Source organism: Hemicordylus capensis, chromosome 8 (assembly GCF_027244095.1).
Source record: "Hemicordylus capensis ecotype Gifberg chromosome 8, rHemCap1.1.pri, whole genome shotgun sequence".
Taxonomy (NCBI): Eukaryota; Metazoa; Chordata; class Lepidosauria; order Squamata; family Cordylidae; genus Hemicordylus; species Hemicordylus capensis.
Genome location: NC_069664.1, coordinates 21,016,246 through 21,028,508, shown reverse-complemented (window position 1 = coordinate 21,028,508; position 12,263 = coordinate 21,016,246). Strand labels below are relative to the sequence as shown.

General features: G+C 44.2%; 1 protein-coding gene across 4 annotated transcripts in view; it reads left to right on the top strand.

Moving 5' to 3' along the window:
* The window catches only part of KIRREL3 (kirre like nephrin family adhesion molecule 3), a 780,338-nt gene that overhangs the window by 452,377 nt on the left and 315,698 nt on the right, over positions 1-12,263 (top strand). For all 4 annotated transcript variants that reach the window (XM_053269220.1, XM_053269217.1, XM_053269218.1 and 1 more), the window contains one exon: positions 11,363-11,512. In XM_053269220.1, coding sequence (XP_053125195.1) covers positions 11,363-11,512 — 150 coding nt within the window. The remainder of the gene's footprint in view (positions 1-11,362; positions 11,513-12,263) is intronic.

Genomic DNA, 12,263 nt, shown 5'->3' with positions numbered 1-12,263 from the left:
TCCATTTCTCTGTATATATGTTGAAGTCAAGGGGAGAGTCTATCAGACACACAGAGCAGGGCAGGGCCATTTCTCTCTGTATTGAGTCTACATTGGAAAGAAGGTGAGAATAGGGCTTAACATATGATGCAGCCTTATTGTCGTAAATCTGTCAGGCTAGCCAGACGGAGCGTAAAACAGGCAGAGGCAGAAGTATAATAGCAAAGTCTTACAGAAGAAATTCTCCAAACCAGGTGCAGTCCAAGTAAAATCTAATCAATCCGACAAAGTCCAAATCGAAGTCCACAGGCAAGGTTAACACAGTCCAGGGTCCAAACACGGTCAAGGCAATACACAAACACAGCTGATTAGCTCACAGGAAATTGACGTTGCTATCAGCAGGGTAGCTGTCATCTTAGATAGGCTGACCCCCGGTGCTGTTAATCCAGAGTTCCTGAGTCAGCAGCTTTGCCTATTGTTCTACGCATGCAGTTTCTTAATTCTTGCTGTCTCTTGGACCAACGCCTCTCCACAGCTGAGACCGGTCGCGCCTCCTCCACAAGAGCTGCCTCACCCGACTCTAACTCACTTTCAACTCCCCATGTGTTGGACCCACTCTCCTTTGCAACTTCTGGTCCTTGCCCTCCCTCCTCTGCTGTAACTTCCATCCCCTCCTCCAGCTCCTCCTTGGAGTCGTCCAGCATGCCCATGACACTTATACTGAGTCATATCATTGGTCCATCTTGCTCAGTACTGTCTGTGCCGGCTGGCAATGACACTCAAGTCTTTCAGACAGGATCCCCAGCCCTATCTGGAGATGTCAGGGACTAAACCTGGGACCTTCGGTGTGTAAAGCATGTGCTCTACTATTGAACTACAACACCTTCCCCAATAGAATCATGTATGTCAAAAAAGTTGACTGTTTTTAAATGTTTAAATACATAAATTATATATGAAAAGGAGACATCAAGTGTGAATCATACAGCTGAAAGCGAAGTGTTTTTTGAAATATTTATTTCGAACTGGTTACCTCTTTTTGTGTTTAGAGGTTTGGTTCTGGCTCAGAACAACCAGGAGATTGGGTTTCCTTTCCAGTTCACTAGGGGGAAAGACATTTCGAACTAGTTTCGGTGGCTGAGTCCAGGTTCACTTTGATTCCCAGGTTTTATAGCCACAATAATGTGTAACAATGTTGGAAACCAGCTTTTTTGGTATTTGTTTCCCTGTGTATAAGATACTTTACTAGGGCCTTCAGAACTGAAGCATCTATCACAAACTGTGATTAATGCACAGTCCAGCCAAGATTTTTTGAGGGCCCATCCAACATTTACAATTTTTGGCCCATGTTGTGTAACTTGGTGCTGCCAGCAGCAGCACAGATGAGACTTTCAGCAGATACCTCCTTGGCATACTGATTCCTCACTTCAGCAAGCATAGGGGAGAGGAGGAGATATTTAAAGAAAGTGGAGAAGAGACAGCCACCATTCTACTTCTAATTTTCCACGGCACATCAACTGCTCTCTAAAACAAACAAAGAAACCAAACCTTTAAAAGTTCTTTGCTTCCAACAGCAATTATCAAATGAAGCTTCTGCTTAATGGACATTTTCAAAGGGCATGGGCACCACTTTGTGTTTCTGTTTTCTCATTATAACTTTTGCAGCTCCCAGCTGACAGCCTGATAATTCTTGCTGATAAAACAATCTCTCTCTCTCTTTTGCTCTCCCAGTTATTGCCATGCTACGACATGGTCCCTCTTCAGCTGAGCTGCCTTGGGAATTGTTCGGATTACAGAGCAGGCTGTGAAATTTTAGTTAGTGGGAACATAGCGACAGAAAAACAGCAAAATGATCACTTCTAAGGTTCCCATTCCTCCTCCACCTGTGTGTATTTACTGTGCCTTGAGCTTTCCTTAAAAAAAATAGCAGCTCAAAAATATAGGGGCAGAATATGTGGGAGAGAGGGAGCTACTGATTAGAGTTTTCTGAAATTAAATTAGTTAATGCTTTAAAGCAAAATAAAAAGTGTTACTAGCAGCCTTGAAGGCCAGCTTATATAGTTTTTTTATAAGACACCTTGGAGATTCAACTGGAATCTCATCAGGTCATAAAAGAGAGAGAGCTATTTGCAACCAATCTTCCTCCCAGTACCACAGGGGAGTTGAGGATGGTCTAAGAGGTGTTTTTTGTTGGCCCCGAGATCTCATCCTGATCTTTGCAAAATTCTAGAATAAAAGAATCCGCTCACTATAGTGATGTTAGAAACACAAGTTTTTCATTGTTCTTCAGGAACCCTGTATTTTTCTCTTAAGAAGCCTTGAGTAAAAGTGTTTGCAATGGCTGTCTTGAAACAGCCTTATTAAAATGTTAAGGCCAAGGGAATTGGTATAAGCAGAGAACAATTGCCAACTGAAATAAATGCATTGGCTGTGATCCACAGAATCACAGGTATAGCTGTCCCATTGTTGGTAATGGAAGAAGTCAAAGAACGAAAAAGGCACATGTAAAAGTGCTTCATCTAGAGCCAGACCAGCTAGCCTAGTCTTTGGTGCACCAACTGGCAGCAGCTCTCCAAGGTCCTGTTTAGTAATGAATAATTAGAAACAGCAAAAACTAGACTTCAAACAAAAGCTTTAATAAGAATGAATAGCTGAAAACAGGGAGGAGCTTGAATGCTGTGTGCTATAAGTAATGCTGTTTGCAGACCATGTGTGCAAGGACTTTACTTAAAGTATCCTTTTGCCTAATTAAATTAAATCAGCATGACTTTGGGTGTATGTAAGGTTGCCAGCTCCCCAGAATTGACCTGGAGTCTCTTGGAACTGGCGTCAGTCTCCAGGTGATGGTTGAAAGCGATCCTGGAGATCTTAATAACCTGGAATAGATAGATACTTTATTTACGGCCAATGGCCAAAACAAAACAACACCACAAATAATAAACATTATTCCAGCATTCAACATTAACTTAATCATTAACTTTAGCATCAATCAATGAACTAAGAATTCTAATTGTGATGTAACAAAATTTTGCTACAACATGAGAAATTGTGAAAAATTGTGGGGGAAATATGGTGTAGAGGGAAATTTACAGGAATAGTCTAAGTCAGAATGTGGCAATCTTAGATTTATCAAAACCCACAATTGCTTTTTGATTGCATATTATCCTTAAATCTATTCTCAAAACGTACTGAACATTTGTCTTTCAGCTATGCATCTGTATATATGTTAGAGAGCACCATGCATGCAGAAGCCATGGGTAGAGAGACATGGCAAAAGCATGCTCAAAGCCACCCACAATATATGGCATTGATGTCATTTTGGAGTCTCCACATTAGACACACGCTCTCATTTGACTAAAGACATCTAAAAGCGATGGATGAACATTTCCCATCTCAGCCACTTCATAATATTTCTGCACTGATACATCATTGATTTTTATCAACATATCGCCATAATTGATTATGTGTAGCCATGAATATGCCTCTTACTTAATAGACTAAGACCGAAGTGCTAAACATGTTTAACAGCACAGAGACCTATAATTATTTGGTCAGAAGGGAAACAGAATCCTCTGGCATACCGATATAAATAGACCAGGAGCTAAATAGATGCATGAGCATACCTAAAGTGATTTTTTGCATAGATGGGGTTGGGGACATTTCTGATTTTACTTGTGAATACAGCAACTCACACAACATTGATGATGTGATTCTATTGACTCAAGAGAGTCCCCTGATCTTCAAAAGTGGAAAGGGGGTCTGAAAATATCATCTATAAATACAAAAGCCTTTTTAGCTCTTGAAACATTGAGGATTATGCAGATAATATTTCGTGAAAATGTGTGAGTGTGGACACTTTCCTCCTCAGAGACCTCAGTAAAAGAGGGGTTCATCTGTCACACCAGGAGGTGATTCTCACAATGGAGGGAAACCGGGCTAAGGGAGCCCGGCCTGGTTTTCCCCCATCGGGAGAGCCACTGGGCTCACTGGTGAACCTGGTGGTTCAAAAGTGGCTAGCCCGCCTAAGAACCCCTCCCCTAAAATGATGTTAGCGGAGCTAGCGGTCTGCTAACTGCGTTTTACTGATTGTGTGCCACAGAGTGTGGCTCCGCGCCACAGTGACACACAAGTAGACCCCTGACCGGGAGGCTACAACAAGCCTCCCAGCCTCGGCGGGAGGGTCTCACATGGGGCATCCTGGGACTTCTGGGGGCCAGGTGGCCCCCAATCCCCACCGCCCCTACCGACTCCGTGACAGAGCCAGTAGTCATAGGGATGGCTGATCTGGCTGCCCAGGGCAAGCTCCCTGCTTGTCTGTGGGGAAAGCAGGCTAAGCCCGCTCTCTCCCTGCTGAGCCCAGTAAGGCTCAGGTGGATATGCTTTGCTGAGCTGTAGGGTTGTGCACAATCACAAATGTTGGGACCGGGTCCAAAATGATCCTGCAAATGTTGGTTCAGGGTCCACTTCTTTGGACTCTTCAGAATATTTTCCCGACCAACGTTTAAATTGATTTTTAAAAGTAACTGGGATACCCACTGTGAAACCTGGAAGAAAAGTAACCTAACATCAGAGAATTGCAGCCAGAGAACCATAGGGGGGAACCCGGAAACTGACTGCTTTTTAAACTGACTAAAAGGTTTTTAAGAGAGAGAAATGTATGTATGTATGTATGTATGACATGTATTCATACATGAAATGTATGAGTGGGCTGGCAGACAAGCAGGTGGACAGATAGACGGCAGAAGATTCCCCCCCCCAGCCACAATCATGAGGGGAGGGTGCGGGGAGAGGAAGCAAACTCCCACAACTATTTGGAGTTGCGGTGTCTGCTGGAGAACACTGACCTGAACTGGGCTTTCTTAGGTAGGGTCGGGAATGTCTCCGACGCCTTCCAAAATGGCCCATGTCAGGCCATTTCTGACATTCCTAACCCAACATTGCACGGCCCTACTTAGCTGCCTCTGCTCCTGGGAGCCCAGCCACCCACATCCTCCATTCTCATCTAATTTTCCTCTCTGTGTCCTTTAGTACGCACCACCCAACCTCCAGCATTCAACAGACCTCACTCCACTCTGGGCCTCATATGAGCATCTTGTCTCTGCGTCCCACTTGCCTGTCTTGTTGTCCTAACAACTGGACATGGTCAGGGAGATGTAGCCATGTCAACATGCCATCCACCCTTATTGGCATCATGCCGGAAACATAATGCATGGGGCTGTCAGGTTGACTGGTTTCTGATGGGGCTGCAGGTAGGTATCCTAGATCCCTCAGAAGTATACACTAAGGAATGGGAACTCCCAACACTGGATGTGATAAAGTGAAAACTAGTTTAACAGCTTGTCTCTTAAGGACACTTTTATGCCTCCTAATGAAATGTTATATGTAACTTGGAAGCTTTCAATTCTTTTCACCAACATTTTAATAAAAGTCATTATATTCTGTCACTCAGGGTTGTATTTTTAGCACATTGAACAGTTTTTACAATTGTTTAATCAGCAATAGTTCATGACTGTTATGGATGATCAAGAACCCAAGGTTTCTTTAGATTTCAGTTCCCAGAAATGTCAGTGTTAAACAGGTTTCCTGTAAGGACAAGGACAGAGAAGTCAGAGATGGAGTGGTCACATTAGAAGTAACGTTCACACATGGATGAAAGGTGGTTCATCTCCGTAACCATTTTTCTGTTTTAATGCATTCACCATTTCAAAGGCTGTTTGGTTTCACTCATATAGATATTTGCAGTTGGGAGATGGCATGAAATGCATCACCTGCTGTGATTGGTATGGGATACTTCCAAGTGTGCTAAACATGTTGCAGTATATGCATGTGGTGGGGGATGGGTGTTGTGTGTGTTGATAATCACACTGGGAATATTTAACCTTGGTTGTGAGCTACCTTGCCCTTGTCCATGATTGGAAAGGCAGGATAGCAATGCTCTTACATAACATAAATGCATAAAATATGTGGCTGGAACTTGGAAGTGGTTTGATGTTTTGTTTTATTTATTTTGTTAATCTATTTATACCCTGCTCTTAAATATGCATTTACAAAGCAGCTTGCAAAATAGAGGAAAAAAACCCAACCCATTAATAAAATACAAACAAATGTTGTTTATTTTGTTATGCTTAAGGTTTATAGTAAAAGACAGCCACAATCTCCAGTTGTTTTACTTTTCTGATAATATCCCTGCTAAAATACTGTTACTTCTTTGTCCTCGTTATGTTTTTTTGGGAGCTGATGAGGATGTCATCTAAAGATGTTAGCATGCACACATATGCAAGGGACAGATGCCTTGTGGTTGTGGTGTGCACACATGTAAAGGCACACATGTGGACACAGTGCCAGTGTATTGCTTCTGCTTTATCTATCCATTACCTCTCCTAACTAGATAGTAAATGATGTTGAACATATTTCAGCTGCAGCTATTCTAGAACAAGTACATTCAGATCTGTTGTGAGATGAAGCATGGTTAAGTTACTTTTTCCAAGGAAGTTTTGGGCTAGCACAGACAGCCTGCAATTATGAAAGGGATGTGTGTAAAGAGGCTTTTCAAGTGAACAGCCCCCACACAATAAAAGGGTGTGCCGAAGACATCACAATGGGCGTGCTCTTGGAGCTTCCCCGTCATAATCACCCGTGCCAGGCTCTGTATCGTCTATAAAGGTGAAGTGTGCCGTCAAGTCAATTTTGACTCATGGCCCCCACAAAGCCCTGTGGTTGTCTTTGGTAGAATCCAGGAGGGGTTTACCATTGCCTCCTCCCGCGCAGTGTGAGATGATGCCTTTCAGCAACTTCCTATATCGCTGCTGCCCGATGTAGGTGTTTCCCATAGTCTGGGAAACATACCTGTGGGGATTCGAACCAGCAACCTTCTGTTTGTTAGCTCACTTGCACACACTCCCAGCAGTAGCCAGTGCATGACAAACTATTGCAGAGTACATTAACACAATTAACAATAGGCAGAGAATAATAGTCCTAGCACTATGGTTTGAAGGCACATGAAGCAGCAACCTTTCTGAAGCTAGGGATCTCTGGGTCTGGTTAGTGCCTGGATAGATCACCTGGGGGAACCACATCTGCTCCTCTCTGGAGGAAAAGGAACTTTATTGATGATTTAGTTATTTATTTATATTTTATTACACATATCATTCATAGTGAAATATAGGCCTGGGGTGGGCTCAACTAGTCATCCTTGGTGTGAGAATAGGTGTTAAATGGTGCCTCTAGTTTTAATCTTGGAAAGAGCATCTGTTTCACAAGCAGAAGGTCCCAGGTTCAATCCCTGGCAGCATCTCCAAGTAGGGCTGGGATGGACTCCTGCCTGAAGCCCTGGAGAGCTGCTGCCAGTCAGAGTAGACAATACTGAGCTAAGTGGACCAATGGTCTGACTCGGGTATAAGGCAGCTTCTTGTGTTCCTGTGTAACATGTCCAAACACTTTTTGTTAATGAAACATGGTGGCAGCCAGCCTTGAAAGTTCTTCTGGAGCAAGATCTTGTTTGTGGTGAAGCACTTTGACCAACACCCATCCATTCTGGGTTTCATTTGGACAGTCTGCTCTTTGGCAGGTGTTTGATCCCAATTGATTTAAGGCTGTTGCTGCCTGTCGCCTTATTTTTGTCCTCGCACCATCAATTGTTGCAAGCCACATTTTGAAATAAGAGGGAAAGGGAAGATTATTGCTTAAACGGTGGTGGTAAATTAGTTCTTTTAGTGGCTTTATTCCACAATAGGTCCTCCACTGTGCCTTCTGCAGTGGAGAACAAGAGAGAAATAAGGGCCATTGCTTGCAGTTGGGAGACAATCAGGAGCCTCTGATATTAGACAGTAGGGGTAGCTCTCTTCATGATAATTGAGCAGCTTTCACATTCATCTGTAGGTACAAAGGGATGCTGTCAAGTTGCTTAATGAGCCACTTACCACATCTCTCATGCATATTATCCCAGCAGCAGCATTGCCTATAAGCCTGTGCATGGAAAAATGTGTGCTGTTCTACTTGCCCCCCTGGTGATGCCATCGAATGGGGTGAGGCCTCATTAGTCTGCTGAAATCATAGCAGATGCCAGCTAAGTGTGCTCAAAGGACACATTCTGTTTGCTTTTAACTTTGGCATTTATAATTGTTGCCTCTCCTCCTCTACTTCAGCTGCATGGCTCATCCTCAAGGAGGACTAGCCTCATGCTGAGCTTTTGTTCTTTGAGTAGTAAGTTATTTATGAACAGGGCTTGTATCCCATGAATTACCCACTTTTAAGCTGAAAATTGTAACTTTTCGCCCTTTGCTTTCCTTTAATTCAAAACTTGTGGAGGGGATTTTAAAAATAAACTTTTAATACCTTAATAGGAGTCTAATCTGCTTTTTCGTCAATGCACAGAGTGCTTTCAGGTGCCACATTAGCAGAGTAATGGAGGAAAATCTGGTCTGAAACTAGTAGTTTAGAGTTCTCTTTCGTTTTGTGGTAATAATGTGATGGAGGGTGGAGCCATTTTGTATCCAAAATGTGATGCTACCTGTGAAAGTCATGCATGCCGATGCTTTTTATCAGGTAGACAGAGGCCTATAGGCTGCATTAACTGTTATGCTAAGTACACTACAAAACAGGTCTTCAATCTCCATGGTGCTCTTGCTGTGAGATGTTGTCTGGCTGAATCCAGCTACCTAGACTTTTTCAGTGGTTCTTCTCCTACCCTGGACTTAGCTCTGCTCTAGACAAACACACCATCATGTTGTATATCCAAGGCTGTGCCAAAACACAAGCTCTAAACCAGGCCTGCACAACATAAGTCTCAGGGGCCAGATCCGGCCCACGGGGACCTTTCTGGTGGCCCACAAGTAGGAATATCCTGCAGCAGTAGAAGGCACCATGAAGACCTCTTGGCCTGTCCAGCTGACATACAGCAATGACTCCGTGCAGTTGGCCACTTGATTGTTTTAAATAATTATTTTTCACATAATAGTTAATCTGCTTATAATTGACTTCAGCCCCCGCACACCATAGTTGGTTCTGTCCCACCAGGGCATTTGAGTTGTGCACCCCTGCTCTAAATCCACAGCCTCATTTTTTTTGAGCTATGAAGCTTCCTCCTCCTTGTCAAAACTTCTCTGGAAGGTGAGCAAAGTTTGCCCATGCTGGTGGGGGCAGAGAGGAGGAACCCTGTCCCTGTACTGCCTAGGCAATAAGGGGTCATTTTGTCTTCTCCTGCTGCTGTGTCACAGTGCAGAAAGATGGGAGGCATCAGCAGGTTGCCTAGGCAACTGAACAGCTCTGCCTCTTACCCAACTGGTGTTCTGTACCTTGCTTCTTCTGTGGCTGTGAAATAGTCTACAGAAGAAGTCAGTTTAAAGGCGCAATTTGTGGCACGTGCGTTAACCCCCAGTCTGCTCATTTCACTTTGAAACGCTCAGCTTAGCACTTTGGCTCAGTCCTAAGACAAAACAATTTCTGAACCTATCAGTTCAGGTAGGGTGTGGTTGTATATTTAGATGCTCCTGGATGGGGGCGGGGTGGACATTTGCTGACTTTGGAAGGGGTTAGACAAGTTCCTGGCGGAAGAGAGATCTGTAGAAGGCTATCAGTCATAAGAGCCCTCTTCTTCAGAGGCATTTTGCCTCTGAGTACTAGCTGCTTTCCTGGGGTACTGAATGTATGGAATATGTGAATTATTAACTGAATGTGTGGAAAAGGCTAGCATGGTTGTCCTTTAGTCCTTATACCTGGGGGTGTCAGGTGTACCTGGTGGTGCACCTATGGTCTGTGGAGTAGAGCTGGTCTTGTGGTAGCAAGCATGAATTGTCCTCTTTGCTAGGCAGGGTCCACCCTCATTGTCATCTAAATGGGAGACTACATGTGTGAGCACTGTAAGATCTTCCCCTCAGGGGATGGGGCCACTCTGGGAAGAGCATCTGCATGCTTGCATGCAGAAGGTTCCAAGTTCCCTCCCTGGCATCTCCAGATAGGGCTGAGAGAGACTCCTGCCAGCAACTCTGGATAAACTGCTGCCAATCTATTTAGAACTAGAACTAGATGGGCTAATGATCTGATTCGGTATAAGGCAGCATTCTATGTTACCTCCACCACCATCTCTGTCTTCAATGGCTACAAATTTTCAGTGGCTACGGGAGCCTAAAACATTTGTAGGGTATCCTTACACTGACAGGCCAGAGCAAGTCAGGTGATAATCCTGGAGTCCTAAAATTGCTTCTGGGTCAGGTTTGCTCACTGGTCTGAGCAACCAGAAGACCTCCTTTTGTTGCATACAGGTACCTTTGTCCCCATGTCAGTTGCACAGGGGCTGGACTTGATACAAGGGTTTGGGGCTCTGGATGCCCAACACCCCCAAGCCCCTCCCAATGACCCAGACAATCAGAGTAAATTATGTTTAACATGTATAATTTATACATATTGTGGAATTTAGCTTTCCTTGGTGTATGATTTTGGTTTGCTTGGTGTAGTTAAAAATAAATCTCTGGCTATTGGTATGACTCAGGACGGTAACTCTTATCATGTTCTTATGTCTATTCTGTAGAGAGTATTTTAAAAAATTCTGTTGCTAGACATGTGCCTTTGTGTTGATTGTTACAGTCTTTGACTCAAGCATGAAAATGAATGAGCTGATGGTTTGTTTGTTTCTTAGATGTATTCCATTCCTTTCATTATAATAATTCCCTGACTGTGGTTCTAGGATTCCCAGGGGTGCCTTGATGCAAGATCAAAAATCACAGATAGGCTTCCTAGAAACACAGCATGCCCAATGTCCGCATTACCTGACTTCTTCTACAATGCAAACTTGTAGGCGAGTTGGGTGCATCCTCAGAGCGGGCAGGGCAATGGCAAAGCCTGTCAGTGCCATTTGCATTGTAGCACATTTCCCGCAATCCTCTCCAATTTTCTGGATAGGGTTTCTGGGCAGACAATTTGATATTGTCTTGAAACTACCCTGAGCCATTTTTGGAAGGGCGATATAGATATTGAATGAGTGGATGAATGAGGAAAGGTTTCCTCAAAGTAGGAGAGGAGAGCTGGTCTTGTGGTAGCAAGCATGACTTGTCCCCTTAGCTAAGCAGGGTCTGCCCTGGTTGCATATGAAAGGGAGACTAGAAGTGTGAGCACTATGAGATCTTCCCCTCAGGGGATGGAGCCGCTCTGGGAAGAGCAGAAGATTCTAAGTTCCCTCCCTGGCTCCTCCAAGATAGGGCTGAGAGAGATTCCTGCCTGCAACCTTGGAGAAGCCACTGCCAGTCTGTGAAGACAATACTGAACTAGATAGAGCAATGGTCTGACTCAGTATATGGCAGCTTCCTATGTTCCTGTGATTTTGAGAATATTGACTTTAAGTTCTTGGATGCAGCATGGGGGTACTTATGACACTTCTTGTCTCTCTTTTCAGGCCCAGCATCTTCCTTCACCCAGCAGCCTCAGGATCAGGTTGTGATCGCAGGGCAGCCTGTGACCCTGCTGTGTGCAATTCCAGAGTACAACGGCATCGTGCTATGGATTAAAGATGGGCTTGCTCTTGGAGTAGGCCGGGATCTCTCAAGTAAGTTGTCTGGAGCTGTTGACATCAGACCCAGCTCCTCTTAAGGGCTCTCACTTACTGTCTTGGTTTTAAAAATACTGTACCAGCTCCTTTCTGCTGAAGCAGTGTGAAGTGAAGTGAAGGCAGAGAGAGAGAGAGAGAAAGGAAGGAAGGAAGGAAGGAAGGAAGGAAGGAAGGAAGGAAGGAAGGAAGGAAGGAAGGAAGGAAGGTGATCTATAGCCAGCCAGGAGCAATCTCCCTGATGGTCAGACTGAGCAAGCTTGATGCAGAAGCCTTTGCATAAAATTCAGAGAGTATCCGCTCCTCTGTTCCAGTCTATTGGTGTAAAGAAGTTTCCTTGCTGTCAGGTTAATCACTGTGCAACTCCTGCAATTGCCCAGAACTGGATTGTTGTGCACAGCCTGAATCCCTGTCTGACATCACTCAGGTTGCCCGTTCAACACCCAGAGGAGGGCATGAGTTATGACAGTTGAACCCCTTCTGCTCAGCTGTTGCAATGGCAGGTAGGCATGGGATCCGGATAGAAAAGCAATGATGAAGTGGGGGAACCCACAAACGGTTTGGAAGGTAGTAGTGACTGCCAGGAAGCCTGTGACCCTACTGTATGCTTTTCCAGAGTAAAAAAAAAAAACATAACCCATGCATTTCAGGAAAAGTAAGTGAAGGATAAGTGACAGTTACTAGTGAGGCTATGAAAGAGGGGCTGGATCAGTTTAGGCAAGAAGCAGAGTTAGCTGAAGCCCAGTGCTAT